This window comes from Exophiala aquamarina (assembly GCF_000709125.1).
Source record: "Exophiala aquamarina CBS 119918 chromosome Unknown aczIA-supercont1.12, whole genome shotgun sequence".
NCBI classification, from domain to species: Eukaryota; Fungi; Ascomycota; class Eurotiomycetes; order Chaetothyriales; family Herpotrichiellaceae; genus Exophiala; species Exophiala aquamarina.
Genome location: NW_013550576.1, coordinates 189859 through 205877, shown reverse-complemented (window position 1 = coordinate 205877; position 16019 = coordinate 189859). Strand labels below are relative to the sequence as shown.

The 16019-nt window shown below is 51.7% G+C and overlaps 5 protein-coding genes across 5 annotated transcripts; 1 reads left to right on the top strand and 4 right to left on the bottom strand.

The window, feature by feature from the left end:
* Window positions 1-596: 596 nt before the first annotated feature.
* On the top strand, window positions 597-2123 carry A1O9_10071 (DNA polymerase delta subunit 2; the record flags this gene model as incomplete). The annotated part of the gene is made up of 1 exon (XM_013400807.1): window positions 597-2123. The coding sequence occupies one exon, from the start codon at window positions 597-599 to the stop codon at window positions 2121-2123; it is 1527 nt and encodes a 508-aa protein (XP_013256261.1).
* Window positions 2124-2619: 496 nt separating this feature from the next.
* Window positions 2620-4830, bottom strand: A1O9_10070 (CAMK protein kinase; the record flags this gene model as incomplete). Its single annotated transcript, XM_013400806.1, has 3 exons — window positions 2620-3359; window positions 3429-4734; window positions 4789-4830. 3 exons carry the CDS (start codon window positions 4828-4830, stop codon window positions 2620-2622), a joined length of 2088 nt encoding a protein of 695 aa, XP_013256260.1.
* A 1165-nt stretch (window positions 4831-5995) lies between these two features.
* Window positions 5996-7574, bottom strand: A1O9_10069 (uncharacterized protein; the record flags this gene model as incomplete). The annotated part of the gene is made up of 2 exons (XM_013400805.1): window positions 5996-6930; window positions 6983-7574. The coding sequence occupies 2 exons, from the start codon at window positions 7572-7574 to the stop codon at window positions 5996-5998; spliced, it is 1527 nt and encodes a 508-aa protein (XP_013256259.1).
* Window positions 7575-9328: 1754 nt separating this feature from the next.
* Window positions 9329-10671, bottom strand: A1O9_10068 (uncharacterized protein; the record flags this gene model as incomplete). The annotated part of the gene is made up of 2 exons (XM_013400804.1): window positions 9329-10208; window positions 10259-10671. 2 exons carry the CDS (start codon window positions 10669-10671, stop codon window positions 9329-9331), a joined length of 1293 nt encoding a protein of 430 aa, XP_013256258.1.
* A 1798-nt stretch (window positions 10672-12469) lies between these two features.
* Window positions 12470-14752, bottom strand: A1O9_10067 (uncharacterized protein; the record flags this gene model as incomplete). Its single annotated transcript, XM_013400803.1, has 2 exons — window positions 12470-14308; window positions 14360-14752. 2 exons carry the CDS (start codon window positions 14750-14752, stop codon window positions 12470-12472), a joined length of 2232 nt encoding a protein of 743 aa, XP_013256257.1.
* Window positions 14753-16019: the final 1267 nt, after the last annotated feature.

Genomic DNA, 16019 nt, shown 5'->3' with positions numbered 1-16019 from the left:
TGAGTTTCAGAGAGGAAATTCGACAGGAAGAGAAGCAACACAGACTGACAGCAGTCGATAACTCATATTACGGGGGATCTGGGGCACTGGGACTTTTGAAGCCCATGGAAGCAGAAGTGTAAGTGTGGGGTCGGCTGATTGTTAGAAATGAGCCGAGGCTGGTTTCTTCCAGAGCCCGACCCAACCTAGTTGGGTCTTCCTCTTGGATTACATTTCGGCACCACGCTCAGGCTCAGGGCCCTAGTTCACTGAAATCCATCGAATGCATAATGCGAGGATCTTAGTGGTAAACGACTGATAATGGAGTAGATTTGTGGGAGATTCAAGTTGTCCGGAATCTGGCTGATGGTCCGTAGAACTCGGCTCACCTTCCTCCCGTGAATATCAATTAATGTGTAACGCGTCGCGTGGGTTCCCGACTTCGCGTCATGGTCTTGCCATGGCCAATGATCAACACTCCGTTATTTTGGCTACACTATCCAGTGAGTGAGTGAGTGAGTGACCCAGCTCTAGAGATTGTCTGTCTGCGTCTTTCTTGTAAACAGATTACAATCACTCCAAAACGGCAGGCTTTTCACTTCTTATTCTTTTCCATAATGGCCCCAACGCAAGGCCTGCTTCGGCCTTTTGACAGAAACGAAAATTACGATCAGAAGTCCCGCCTCCCAGATACTTACAGCCCTCTATATTCCTACCGGTTACCGCGCGGGGAGACCAAACAATATCTTCAACAGTATGGCGACATGTACTTCCTAAGGCTGGCGAAGCTGAAGCCTGTCGTGGAGAAAATCGCCCAGGCAGATTGGGAAGACTTTGAAATTGCGGGTGAGCAGGCCCAGAGAGTGGAAAGAGTCTTAGACGTGCGGCAAGGCCAGTTATGTTGGGTTGTCGGCACCGTGTACCTGGACATGGCCCTCAAGCCAAACATCCTCGAGGACATATCTAGAGAACATTGGATCGCGGGGCCACCACCCAGAAAGTCCTATTTCTCAGCCGACGGCGAGACTCAGATCATGCTCGAGGATGAGTCTGGGAGGCTGAGGCTGGCCGGTGCAATGCTGAAGAATACGCTGCTTGTCACCGGCGTCATTATTGCCGCTCTCGGAACGGAGAATGCAAATGGAGACTTCGAGGTCCTCGACATGCATATTCCTGAACTGCCTCGCCAACCCAAACGCGGCGATCGAGACGACGAGGGAGAATCTAAGATGGAACTGGACGACCAACCACGAAAGAAAATCGCCCTCGTCAGTGGACTCAATATTTCCGGCACTTCAGCCGACACACTCAGCCTCTCGCTCCTGTCGGAATTTCTTCTGGGAGAATCCCTCGACACGGTCGACCAAGACTCATCCGCACATATCTCCCGACTCATCATTGCCGGCAACTCGATCGCAGCCGACACGGTCATCAGCGCGGGCGAAGACCACAACTCCTCGAAAAAGTCATCGTCCGCCCACGCGAACAAGAAATACGGCTACGACTCGACGTCCTACAACCCGGTTCCGACGCAACTCCTCGACGCCTTCCTGTCAGAACTCCTCCCCACAATACCCATCACCATCATGTCCGGAGAGCAAGATCCCGCGAACTCCTCACTCCCACAGCAGCCCATCCACCCAGCGATATTTCCTCATTCTCGCGCGTACACCTCCGCCTCCTCCAACACCGACACACCCGAAGACTCCGAACCAGGATGGTTTGACTCCGTCACGAACCCATGGGACGGCGACGTAAGCGGATGGCGGTTTATGGGCAACTCGGGCCAGCCGGTGGACGACATCTTGAAATATGTCGACTTGGGCGGGCCAGACGGCACGGGGCCCGAGGGTCGTCTGGAAGTCATGGAGAGTATGCTGCGGTGGCGGTGCGGCGCGCCGACCGCCCCGGACACGCTGCATTGCTACCCGTTCCAGAACCGCGACCAGTTCGTCCTCGACGCCTGCCCGCATGTTTTCTTCGTTGGAAATCAGCCACGCTTCGACACCTGTGTCATTGACGGGCCGGGAGGTGAACGCGTCCGCCTCATCACGATCCCGAGCTTCAGCGAAACCGGAGAATTGGTGCTGTTGGATTCTGAGACCCTCGAGGTCGAGATCGTCAAGTTTGATGTCAACGATTGAATGACGGAACGATGCGCAACGGCCTAGCTTGCCCAAAAAGCAGGCTTCATGGATATCACGGATTCACGGCAAATGCTCGTGCGGAGTCTAAGAGCTCACGATTGGAAATTTTGCTTCTACAAAGATACTTTTTTTTATCGAAAACTATGGACATTTGTGCAAAACTACGAATTAGTTGAGCATGGATATGCCTGTTGTCGACAAATACAGGTTCAGTCCGATCCGATGCATCTGACGGCTTTTGTTTCTGAACGAGATATTCCCCTGTGTGATAGTCCAGTCCCTCGGATCGTTCCCAGACCATCCATCCATTCCTCCATCCGCATCCAACCCATATTCCGGACTTGGCGTCGCCCCCCGAGCGAGAACAGCAGCTGGTCATATACAGTACTAGTAGTGGTGAGTGACCTAATCACCTCACGCCGCGCCCGGCGTACCAAGTCAAGCACGATCGACAACCTCGACACAGTGAACACCAACTCCATTCAAGTCACGTTCACTTCTTCTTCCCCGCCGTCTTCGGGACTTCCTCCGGCAGATATCTGGAAGAGATGTCGTCTCCGAAGAGCTGCATATCACCTTTTCCACCCATGCCCATGAACTCCTCCTGCTGCCTGTTCGCAGCCGGGTGTTCCTCCTTCTCTCCATTTTTGTCAGGCGCTGTTTTCCGTCCCTTGGGCGCGGCCATGTGGGTCTTGCCTCCCGGGTTCTTGTCCCAAATCTTGACATGCGCGGGCGATGCAGCAGGTCGATGTTCCCCACCATGTGGTATGTGTTCCGCTGAGATGTCCACGACCTTGCTTATCTTGACATCATTGATGTTGGCGAGCAGCGTGCGTTCGCGCTGGACCTTCCGCTTAGAGAAATCCAGCGCATGCATCGCACCGGTGAGGCCATCGGTGGAATCGGCCGGGTTGATGTAGTTGATGTCTCTGGTCCAGGGGTGCTCGAGGCATTCGTCAATGGTGATGCGCTTGGTGACGTCGACGGTCAACATGCGGTCAATCAGATCCAGGGCCGGGTCGCCGACCGGGTCCCAGTAGGGCGAAGGATAGTCAAAGCGGCCCATTTTGATCTGCTGCGCGAGTGTGTACGGGTTTTCTCGCGAGTAGAGCTCGTCCGAGAAGGGTGGGAACCCGCACAGACAGATGTAGAGGACGACTCCGAGGGACCAGACATCCACGGCCTTGGTATATTTTCGATGGCGGGTGTTTTCTAAGATCTCGGGCGCAACGTCTGTAAATAGGTAGTCAGCCTCAGGTCAAGGCAGTCCAAAACAAAACTCAAGAGAACGTTCGCACTTACAACTCGGTGTCCCACACAGAGTGGTGGTAAAAGACTCTTCCCCAATGATCTTAGCCAGGCCAAAGTCGGCCAATTTGATCGACAAATTCTTGTCCGTCAGCAGGATGTTTTCGGGCTTGATATCGCGATGCACGATGTTCCGCTCGTGGAGGTACTTCGTGCCCTGGAACAGCTGAATAAAGACCTTTCTCGTCTCGGCCTCGGACAGCTTTTGCTTCGTGACGATCCAGTTGAACAGCTCGCCCTCGGCGGCAAGCTCTAGGACGAGGAAGACGCCGTCCGGCTCGTCGAAGGTCTCCTTGAGGCACAGCACGTTCGGGTGGCTGACGCTCATGAGGACGGCGATCTCCTGCTGGAGGCCTTCAGTCTGCGAGCGCTGCGAGTCGCCTATGCGGCGCTCGAACTTCTTGACCGCGTACTTGAACCCGCTCGACCGCTCGACGCACAGGTACACCGTGGCGAAGTGGCCCTTGCCCAGTTGCTGGAGGATGCGGTAACGCGCGTTGAACGCGCTTGAGTCTCGGCTACGTGGGTAGCGGAACACGAACCGCGCTTCGTCCAGAATGGCGATCTCGTCGCCGTCTTCCAGCTCCCTCCGTTTGTTCCGGCCGACGAGTTGTTCTTGGACGAATGTGCCGTTGATGGACAGATCCTCCAGCACGGCGACGACATCGCCGTTCCGGGTCTCGTTGAAGAGCAGACAGTGCCGGTTGGAAATGGTCGGGATGTCGAGGACCATGTCGCATTCGGGGTGTCTTCCTATGAGGTACCCTCCGGCGGGGAAACCCTGGTTCATCTTCTGGGCTTCGTACTGCGTCTCGTGCTCGGAAAGCTCCTTTTTACCACGCTTCCTGCTCTTCACCGTTTGTCGACCGATTTCGAGGGGCCTGGCGGGGGCAGGACAGAATGCTCTTCTCTTCAGGGTCAGGCGATGGCCCACCTCGGCCGAGGGAAACAGGTAGCCCCATGTTCCGTCGTCATCGTTCAAATCACCTTCGAGGTCTCGCGGTGGGTAGATAAATTGTGACAGTGGCTGGGTGTCCTGCGGAGGCGACGAGAGCGCGTAGAGCTGGGGTGGAGAAGGGGGGGTAACATGACGAAGCTGACTTGGACGACCTTCTGGTGGACTTGCAGTCCGCTCTTTGAACGGCTCGGTGGCGGTGGATTCTTGAGCGGTCAGAGGGGATGGGAGGTAGTGCGCCTTCAGAGGTGTCTGGTGTGGTTGAACAGGGTCCTTTTGTGACTGAGAAGACAGCCTCTCCGACCGTCGTACCTTCTTTATATCATGGTCGTCGCCGGTGCTGTGCTGTATATAATGAGTCAGTCTTGGAGGCATAGAAAACAAGCCCGGCGTATCTACCCTGCTTCTCTTGAGGCTGCTTTTCTCTTTCTTGGGACCCATTCAACCCTACTCCTAGAGGGTATCCTCCACAGGCCTCAGGCGGGCCTTAGATCTCGTCTCCGGGGCTAGGTTCCGGCTTCAGAATGGTGGAGTCGAACTATTTGTACGAGTAATGAACTGGTGAGCTTCGTGTTTAGATTTCCAAAAAAAAAGTATGACGCTAACAATCGGCTTGGATAGGGCAGGAGAGGTTAGCTACTGAGTTGTGTAGGGATGAAAGGTGAGCAGAGGAAGCGTCAGGAAGAATCAGGACTTACAGAAAGCAAGGGACGAGGTGCGCATTGGGGCACAGCAATTGGTGAGTCGTGACCTTGGGGATTTTGGGTTTCGACTGTCTCGTAAGCTGCCGTTTTGTGGAGAAGCAGAATCGAGAAGCACGCAGAGGATCTACGGCAGCGCAGAGAGATTCCGAGACACACCCATTTCTACACCGGTTGGAGCATGGACTTTAGCTAGATGGAGGTGTGAGAGAAGGCTTGGCAAAGATGGGTATTTTTCATCTCTTGTATAGATCTAGTAGATCAGGTGTCAGTGCACTTTTATCCAAGAAGCGCTTCGTCATCCTCATTGTGGATCACTTGTGCGGACTAAAGCACCACCAAGGAATGCTCACTGAGCAGCAATGTTATTGTTTTCGGCCAGGCAACCATCGCGTAGGCACATGATTTCACGCTAATTAGCCACGAAGGACTCCGACTGCTACTAGATAAAGACTGCACCAGCCGAGCCTCTGCCCGTCCGGAAATCCGGTGAATCTTCTGAACATGGAAAGTCCCAGAGTAGACCTGTACGTGCAGCGGTAAAGGGAATTTGGCCAGACAACGTCGCGTACAATGCTCCTCAGTGAACATGCTCTTGTCGGAAGCCCAATCTAAGCCATGGACCGAGCCTGGTATTTCAGGTAGGCACGAGAAGTTGACGAAGCGAGCTTTGGACAGGGAAGTTACGGAAAGGCTTTCACACGGATTATTCAATGGCGACGTTGCCAATCGCACTACCTGATATGCATAGTGATACACTCACGACATCTGACATTTCTGACATCGAACGAGAAATGGTCTGAATCCCACCCAACTCCAGACTGACCAGACAGACTCCAAGTGGTATATAGGCCATTTTTGACCGACAGCAAACAAGAACGAGGGGCAAAGATAGCACAGCATGCTCAGCCTAGAGCTCTCGCAGCTTCGCCGCCGCCGCTTTCGGTGACAGCCTCCTGGTTCAATTCGGCCTTGAGCTTTCCCCTTCTTCCTCCGCCCTCACCAACGCCCATTCTCTTAGCGACGTATCTCTGGGCAATGACACCAACCACCAAACTCAAGCTTTCCTCCACCCACTCACTCACCCATTCTCTGGGGTCGATCCCTCCGCTTTCAAGGATTTCCTCGATGCTTTCAGGGAGAGTGCCTTCTCCACCGCTCGGTGCATCAAGCCACTCGATCCATTGTTCAGGCAAAGCTTGTGAAACTGCTTGAAACGCAATGCCGTGGATCGGGTCATGCAAATAGATTGCAAACAGAATCTCATGCTTCTCGTCCTCAGCAACTTCTCGAACTTGGCCCGGTTTTTCAGAGCTAGCGGCCGTGGCGAAAAGGTCTTTGGGAACAGGTTGAGAGATTGCTTGAACGGCTAGGAAGATCTGACTGTCACGGGTCGGGTTGGATTCGGAAAGCGTCTCCGTGGCACGTTTTGCAGCTTCCTCCAAACCTCCCTTGGGCGCAAAATATTCGCTGGCATATGATTCGGCAGATGCTCGGACCAGTTTGCTGCCTTCGACCACACCCTTGACAGCGTTAATGCTGCGTCTCTCACCACTTCTCCACCATGGGCCGTCATGCCAGGAGCCCAAAGGTCTCGAGAGTTCGGACGAACCTCGTTTCGGCCCTGCTTCTTGTCCTTTCTGTATAACCATCAGATCCCCGCCTTCGACTTGTGCCATGACACGGCTAAAGACTTGGTAAATAAGAGGATCGAGGGTTGGGTAATTCGTGAGGTCATGTGTGATATGGATTTGAAGTCTTTCATGAGAGGAGATTGGGGGCGCAATTGTCTGCAAGATGTTCTGGAAGGTTGGCATAGCCATAGATCTTAGATCACCGCCTGCGTCCAAGTTAGGGATGTGAACACAATATAGCCACGTGTCTGCTCCTACCAATGTCTCGAAGAGCTCCTACATTGCCACGCACTTGCTCCGCCCATCTCTGCGCCTCTTCATTCTTCTGGATCTCCTTGACAGCCGCCTGGGCTTGACTTACAGCAGCAGAGGCGGTCGACAAGAAGCCTCCCCACCAACCCGAACCCTTGGCAGGAGCGGGCGCAGGGGTAGCGGGTTGTGATTCAGTCTCGACCGATTCTTCGGTCGTCGTTGTAGCAGGGGTGAAGCTCTGATGGAAGGATCGTGTGCTGTCGCCGGATTTGCGCTGGCCGTTGCTCGATTTCTCCTCGCTTGAGCGACCAGCTGGAGGGGTGCCAGTGGCACCCCGGTTGGGAGATCGACTGCCGGCAGTCGAAGGAGCATTGGGCTTCAACAAAGGAGTGCCAGGTCTGCTAGCGGGTCTGTGATGTGCGAGGCTCCCCAGCTCTGCTAGCAGGTCTTGCTCGGACTGTGATGTTTGAGACGTCTGGCCGCTCTGGCGGGGTGCTCGCGTCGAGGATTTCGAGGGCCGTGCGGCTGCTTTTGTTCCTAAATCATCAAGTTGAGCGAGGAGCTCCTCCTCTGTAGGAACGGCTTTCTTGGTAGCCATGGTCATGGGGTAAATGATATCTGTCAGTTGAAGATGGCTTGGAGGTTGACGGTACTACAGGGTGTAGGGGTCGGTTGGAGGTTCAATCCAAGCGGAAATCTGCTCCCAAATTCACCCCGTTTCGGGACCAGGGCCATGCCGCCCTATGCTCACCCCTGCTCACACCCGGCTTGCGCGAGCGAGTGAGTTGGCACCTGTGGCTCTTCATTACGCTCTTTGGACCTGCCCTGTTGGGTGAATTTGGGTGCCTATCATACTTATAATGTGGGGAGTCGCCCGAGCTTTGTCTAACGGGATATAACAAATCTCCTAAAAGTAGCGTTGGTAGATTTCTGACCTAGCTCTCCATCGAAGGTAGTCTAGCTTTCGAGACTGGATGAAGGTAGTACTTAAGAAGGGTGACGTTAATGAGTATATAACTACCCTCGCGGGGTATAGACGAATTTCGATTGGCATAGGCATTATTAGTATGTTAGCCACGACTTCTTGTCTTCTTAGGGGTTCTACAGATGTTATTTCAGGATGTCTACCTCTAAAATCCCCTATGAAGTCCTCTAAGAGTACAAGGAGATAATCTAGGATACAGGTTATAATCTTGGGATCCATCTACAGCGAATTAATTAGCACTTGGCGCGATTGAATACCGAAAATACCAATACTTCAGGACTAAGGATAGACCTGAAAGACAAGAGAGAAGTGACCAAACCATATCTTCGGACTTGTAAAGACGCAAGGTCTCATCTCCTTATTAGACCGTGGATCGTCTCTATTTCCAGAGACATTCCAAAATGATAGCGAAGAAACATTCTTCGACGCGCAGGTGAGGACGCGTCAAGCCCTGGACACGAATCCAAGATAGCTTCACCGAGACCATCGGCTACCTTGGGAAACGCCTAGATCTCATAATACAGGACCACGGCCCTGAAAGGAATAAGGAAAGAGTGCGTTTACAAAAAAATATAGACATTTCAAAGCACTGCCTAGAGGTTTGCAAGCATGCTAGCGAGATTTCGCGTCAGAAGGTGTACAGAATTGGCGAGTTGATTGCCGAAGGTGACAGCGATCAAGTAGTGGTGACCACTCTAGCGAACCAATTCAATGTCAAGAAAGCGCTCTCGAAGGACAATTCAGCGCAGTTGATTGATTCAATGACGGCGGATAATCTTCAATAGCCAGAAGAGTAGAAATGGCTTTCTGTCTCGGTCCGGTGACCAAGAGCAATGTGGACCAAGACCAAGACCAAACCGGCCGTGTTCTAATGAAATGAGAAAACGGCTTATAGACAAGTCTATCTTGAGCCTCCAGAAGACCTAGGTCCAGGTACCACGCCGCAGTATCTATTTACGTAAGGAGCAATGAATAATTGATCAACATTCGAAACAAATCAAAATAAAGGGCGTCTTGCGAGAGAAAATAGTGTAATTACATACCACCTCGTCCACATTTACATAGAGATCAGACAATTCCAAGCAAATCTTGATCAACAGCTTCCCGAGTGTAAAATGTGCCCTGGTCTAATCTTATTGCATGAAGGGCGATTGCCATGAACCTGGCTGCGTAGGCAACAAATATGACCAGCCTCTCAATTCAATCAGTTCTTCCATGTCTTGAGGTATTGTGCGGCTAGCTGGACAGACTTTGCTCACCAATACCTCCATACTGAGAACGATTGCTTCTAGGTAATCATTGCCTCCAATTGGTATTGCGAATGCCAAATTCTGGGGTTTGGACTCGCACATTCCCGTCAGATGACCTCACCCCAGTTTCCGCCCTGTGCCATGTTGACCGTCAAACGGGTGATGGATGGTACTTCGTAGTTTGTCAGGGTCAGCGTTTCGCAGACCTTCGTGACCATGAATCTTGCTGACATTTTCTTCCGTGGTGGCATTGCCTTTGCTCGAGGTATTGTCCTTAGATAGTTGTTGAAGCGAGACATCAGACATCTGGCCTAACCACTGCTTGGATCTTGCACCAGTGGAAACATTTTTGGCGGATATGAGATCACCAAGAGTCGCTACGATAACTTGATGCGCGTCGTCAGTCATATGAATATCCTCAAATACATTGACTCGCTCCTTGGCAAGTTCTTCTGTCGCATCTTCGCATATGGCAAGACATTGCTTGATGCTCTCAAGGTCTTCAGGGGTTTGTCTAGGAGGAGATACGCCCTCAAACTCATTCTCTCGACCATTTTGGTGTAAAAGCCTTTGAAGTCGATGATCGGCGTCCTGCAGGCGTATTCGGAGCTCAGAAACTGTAAATTTGAGTCCAGTTTTGCAGTCTCTCAACTTTTCACTTGTAATTATGCGGGCTGGACTTTTTTGTATGTGCGTCGCCCTCGGATCATTGCCATCGCTAACCTTGGCAGTCACAAAGATTTCTGCCTGGGCTTGTTCTAAATGGCTGGCGACCTGCTTGCAAATGCCAAGGCAATGGTCGATGCTTGCCCTTTCTTCTTCAATAGCCAACTGGCTGAGGTCATTGGAATCTCCAGGAACAAGGAGTCTCGCCTCTAATGTGGATTTGGCCAATTCGTCGTCGGCTTGTTCTAAGATTTCTTGAAGGTCTGATGTCGTGTTATCAATCATCTCCTTGTACTCACGAAGAAGCTGTACAGTCACGTTAGAATGACGTCTGCATGTGTTAGCCGTTCGCCTTTAATTTCCATACAACTATATACGTACATATTTGCATCAGCAAGTGCTATAGCAATAGTAGATTTGTAGGCAGCAATGATATTCCTGAAGCTGGCAATATCCCTGCCTCGATACGTCAACTTAAACCAGTCACGAAAACTTGCTCTGTCGCCGCCAGAACGGGTCGTGCACTTATTGATAGTGTCTGCGAGGTCTCGACATGCCTCTCCACATCGGAGGAGCGGCAGCTTCAGAACCGACAGGTCCATCTGCTCATCATTTGGAACAGACATCAGAGACCCGAGGACGGCCCTAAGTGCTTCCAACTCTTCTTTGAGTTCCCGTACTGTTCTGCTATTATTCCGGTAGTTCTCAATAACTTCATAAAGAAGTTTCGTTGATTGTATAGTAAAAGTGGTCAAGGCTAGAATACCGGACGCCAGGCTAATTGGGTCTGCCATGGTGGCGGGAATGAAGGTACCAGCAAATTGAAGGAGAAGATCTCTTCGACGGCTTCGATTTCCTACTTTATGTGCTGACTGCCGTCGGAAAGCGCGCGGCTACACGTTGCCAAACAAAAGTCAACGGGAGTCCATACTAGACTCTCCACATCTCTGAATGCTCGTTGAAACGACGGGAGACTGGGGAGGAAGAAAGACTGACCTCAAGGTCAGCGGCTGAGGATCGATCCGTTCCCACTATCGCCATCAGATGTGCAGCTGCCTGATGGCCTCTTGTTCGGCGCCTCGGCGACATTCTCCACGGCGCTAAATTCAGCCACTGCACAAAAGCTCTGGACATGTGGGCAACACGCACGATGCACGTGACCGCTGATAATTTGGGGTGTATTACCCTGGTAGTTAGTATAATAGTATAATCCATACCAAGCCAAGACAGTTCCGGTGGACTATCCAGGGACATGACAAACCTGCTCAAACACTCCAGGGCAACGGTAGTAATTTTCCGAGGGAGGGACTCGACTGAGGAGTAGCACTGTGAGAAAATGCGGTAATTTTAACGGTTTCAAGGTGAGAATTTCAGCATGCACTACAGTATAAGAAGTGAAAAGCGCTCCTTGTTGACGCCGAGCATTGGTATTCATGCTACATACAGCCCAGTCACGGTCAAGCGTGGTGCAGGAATCGGAGGGTGAAGGTTGACAAAAGCGGGTAGGTGGGACTCTAGGCGACGACATCAGGCAGGTTTTTGGTAGCTCGACAGTGACAGGGCCTCTTGGGAGAATTCCGAGCAGTGGCTCCCCAACACGCCAGTATAGCTAACGTACGAGGAGACGAGTGGTTACTAGAGCGAGAAGAAGGACCAGGAAAGATCTAACAAGTCCATGGAGGACGGCCAGGATGGCGGGTAGTATTGTTGGATGCTGCACAAAGTAATGATCAGTCAATCAATCGCATCCACTCCCCCCAGCCACCCAGGAAGCGAGGCCAGAGCAATGACTTAACGTGACCTCTCCAACCTTTCGACCTTGAAGTCTTCAATCCGTCACTTCCATATCGGGTTGTTGATGAGCAAGGCGATTGTGCCTGTGACCGAGGAGCCCTGGAAGGATGCCGTGATCATGTATGTGCGCCCGGACTGGCAATCTCTAGGACTGTGTCCTTTGCTAGTTTCCAAGCCCCTCAGCCCCCGCAGCCCCCCCCTCAGGCACGTCGATAAGGGAATGTCCCTAATAGTGAATTGGCGTGTTGAGAGACATTCGAAGTTCCCTGTTACCACCTGGCCAAGAGGCGCCCTGCGATGGAAAATATTACGACAAGCAGGACTCCCGAGCATTACTTGGGAGATATGATTAGTGGAGGGAATGAAAGACCGCCTAAGCCACTTGCTCAGTAAAGAAGTCAGGCGAACGATGACGGGCGTATCCTTGAAATTTTAGTAAATGTACCTAAATACGGAGCATAGAGGCTCACTGCTGGTGCCACGCCTCTGCCATCTATTGATCTTTTCGGCTTTTACTATCATATCGAGGAGGGAAGATGGGAGTCCGCATTTGATTCACAATGCATTTCATAGCTAGAGTCTGTTCGATTCGGTTCGGCTCTATTCAACATGAAAGCAGCCATATCTATAGAGGCTTGGTGACGACTCGTCGTCATTGCGTTCCGCAAGAGAAAACCATACTCATACAATCCAAAGCAAGCTCGCAAGACCATTCCGTCACACTCCATTGATCCAGGATAACTACCCCGTTAGCATATCCCATATTTACTGATCCAAAACCTAGAATCAACATGGCTATCAGGTATCATCTCCACAGATCATGCTCCCATGTTTCTGTGCCCGGGCTGCACGGCTGCTGCTCTGCTTCGATCTCATTTCTTCTTCTGCAGCCCTATCCTCTTCGGCCTTGACTTTCGCTTTCTCCTGATTGGAACGACGGGTGGCCTTACGCTTCAAGGCGGCTGCAGCTGATGCAGGGCTTTTCTCGGGATTTCTGAAATTCATTGGCTTAACGTGCGGTGCAGTCCCAAATGAAAGACTATCCGGGAATTTCGTGACTGGCGCTTTGTTTGCTCCGTTCTTGGCGTCCGCAATGAGATATGGATCTGTCACCGTCACGTCCAGAGCAGTCTGGGCACCTCGAACTTGCATTGGACCGTTACTCTTCTCCGGTTCCGTCAACACACTCGTTTTCCCTTCAAGGACAAATTCCGCAGCTTCTGTGAGAGTAAGTGGGGTTGATGTAGCAGGTCGAGCTGTGGCAGAAGCGACATTGGCAGTGGAGGTGTGAACATTGCTGTGCCCAAATCGTTGGCGATTGAGCGAAATGATCTCAGACTCTGTCATTAGATCAGTGTTAACCCCGGGGATCGATGCCCAGTCCTGGTCAGGAGGAGGATAGTGGTACTGAGGGCCGTATCCATAGGCAGATGGTGGACGTTGGCCGAGAGGCATCATAAACTGATAACCCGTAGGATGCATGTGCGGTTGGATCATTAGTGGATATTGTGCACTTGGCCTTGAAGCAAGCCCAGATTCCGCGGGAGGCAAAAGTCTTTGAAATGGTGGATTCGCTCTCTCCATGGAAGGCTGATCAGGACCTCTCATGGCATGGTTGCGAGACTGGCCATGCGACCATCCATTTTGGCCCCTATAGTTCTGGTAACCTCCACGACCTCCCGTCCCAGCTCCGCGCGATGGAGGAGGGTTATTGTTGTTGTTGTTGGCTTTCGCGTAGCCCTTACCACGGTTTGTATTCCCGGTTGCATTGTTTCGGTCCTGACCATCGCGCTGACCACGGCGTTGGGCCGGGTTCCATCTGTTGATGGAACCATTTGGCACACTAACCCGACCTTGGCCTCCATGTTGTCGTCCGCTAAATATTCCTTGAGGTGGACCTTGATGACGATTGTGACCCTGAGCCAAGGCGCTATGAAGGCCCTCAACCTCTTGCGGGGGGAATGAGCCGAAGGGGGCAAAATTCCCATGAGGCCCGTAAGGGTAGGGGGAATGAGTATTCTGGTAGTGACCTTGCGCAGCCTGGGACGTGGTTAAGGCTGGTCCCGTTTGGACCATTGTAAAGTTGTCGGAAGTGTCAGCTTCACGGATAAGGGAGCTGTCGACAACTGTCGGAAGATGCACCTTGGTTTCCCTTGACTCGTAAAGAGCTGTGGCGCCGAGCAAGTGATCCGAGTCTGGGATAGCCGGTGAAGATTCCGGGAATGGTGAGACGATTGTTTGACCTGTGGCTGTCACGATAACGTGGTGCGCGGTATTTCCACCTCCACTGAAATTAGAGCTCGTTCCCTCAACAGGAAGAGAATTGCCGGTGAGTAGTCCTTGAAGGCTAGGGTCAAACAAAGGATTTGGTAGAGGGCAGGGTGTCTGAGGCGCACTGTTTGGTTGCAGATGAAGGTAACCACTGAGAGGTTGAACGGGCACTTCTGTCACATCACTCAAATCACGGTGATGGAACACCACTTCTCGATTCACCGTGACTTCTGGATTTTCCTCGACATCTTGAAACTCTCCACTGGTGATTCTTGAGTCATAGCCTGCGCGGACGGTGTCTTTGACCAGTGCGAGTCCAAGACTGGCCTCTTGAAGCACCTGCTCATCACGAGTTTTCTGTTGAGTCTGGTTGATCGTCAGTCTTGGGCGTAAGTTACGCCTAGGGTCATGACTTACGTGCTCAACCTCAACCCATCCAACTTCAGGATCAACTCCCAAGCTCATTTCAGCGACCAAGATATCATAAGCAGCGCTTGTATTCAAGACACGCCATGCCGCGTTAGCTGTGTTGCCGTCGTCCTCCTGATCTGCAGGCTTGTACGATCCATCCGGTCTGGCAATACGATACCACCATGGACCCTCAGATGTGGTGAAACCCTTTTCTTGAGATGGTCGGCGCGCGACGCCTTCAATGTGTTGCGCAACCTGAGCCGAGACTTCGGTCAGTAGACTCAAGAATCTGGGGAAACCTATATCTGGGGAGAATTGAAATTTGTGTTCAAGATTAGCAGGCAAATCGACAAGTCGAACGTTGACAGGTCCACCACGGGGCTTCTTCGCAGGAGGCATGTCGGCGAAGCTTTGAGCTTGGGTGATAGGACAGTTAAAAAGTTTGAGGTTGCCACAAGTTCAAAAGAAGAAGAAATATTTGTGGCTGCCGGTACAAGCTTGAGACTCAAGTGATTTTGTACTGAAGAGGCAGTGCGCGACCAGGTAGAACAGGTGAAGTTTGGTTTCTTCCCAGTGACGCGGGCGACCAACGTGACTTTGTCCGGGTGATGCAGAAGTGAAGGGTTCACAATACCATCGGTGGCCGCCAGGGATAGATGCAGCCCTGGGTGTGATTGTATGGTCACAGGGTGCAGAACACAAAGAGTGAAAGGTTGAAATCGGACACCCTCAAGGTACACTCCTTTCGAGAGCAAGCATTTCTTGCCTTCATTCCAGACATTTCCAGAAGGGAGGAATGATTACGTCCCAAATGTTGCAACAAAGACGGAGGCGCTGATTGTTCATGGCAAACAGTCCCCAAGATTACCTCTTTGAAGTGTTTGCTGTTCGACTTTGATCTTTCGGACAACAGTTGGGTACAAAAGCGAGCTCTCTATGCTATAACGTTTGGACAATGCTGCTGACTGTGTGCTGTAGCACCTACCTCTTCTGAGTCAACAAGACGAATAGCAAACGATGTGACAGCTAGACTCGAGTATAACATCAGCCCAACGACCGCCTTCCTAAGCATGAGCACTGTTCAGGAAAGACTACCAACAGATATTCCTTTAAACAGAGGCTGACCTAGCCCTTCATTCTACTGCTGTGGTGGCATGTAAAAACTGTGGTTATCGAGCTATTGATCCAGACGGCGTCACAACTTACAAGGAGAAGCGCTGCTTGAGATAGATAATAAGAATAGCTGCTCTTAGGTATTTCTGAAGTCGACCGGGCTAAAAGATGGCTGATCTCTATATCTCGATTGACCTAGGAGAAGGAGACACGACCTTCATAAGCCAGGCCAAGGGACCAATCCTGGTTGCCCAGTAAAGGAGGCATCGCCCTTCGGGCAAAGATGATTGCACGACACCAGTGATCCATAGCCGAAAGATAGTCCAGAAGATTTCGGCCTTGGAGTCAACACCCGAGCCTTGCGGGATTTTATGGGCATATGCGATTAGAAGAGGGCGCCGTGTAGTCACTAGTTAGAAGTGTTCGGAGTGCGAGCAGAACTCCGAGCATGTGGATATATTTGCAGTCTGACAAAACAATATACATCATGGCTTTGTAGTGCCACCACGGGTGCGACAGTACCATTGAGTCGACAAGGCGAAATCCTGTCCGT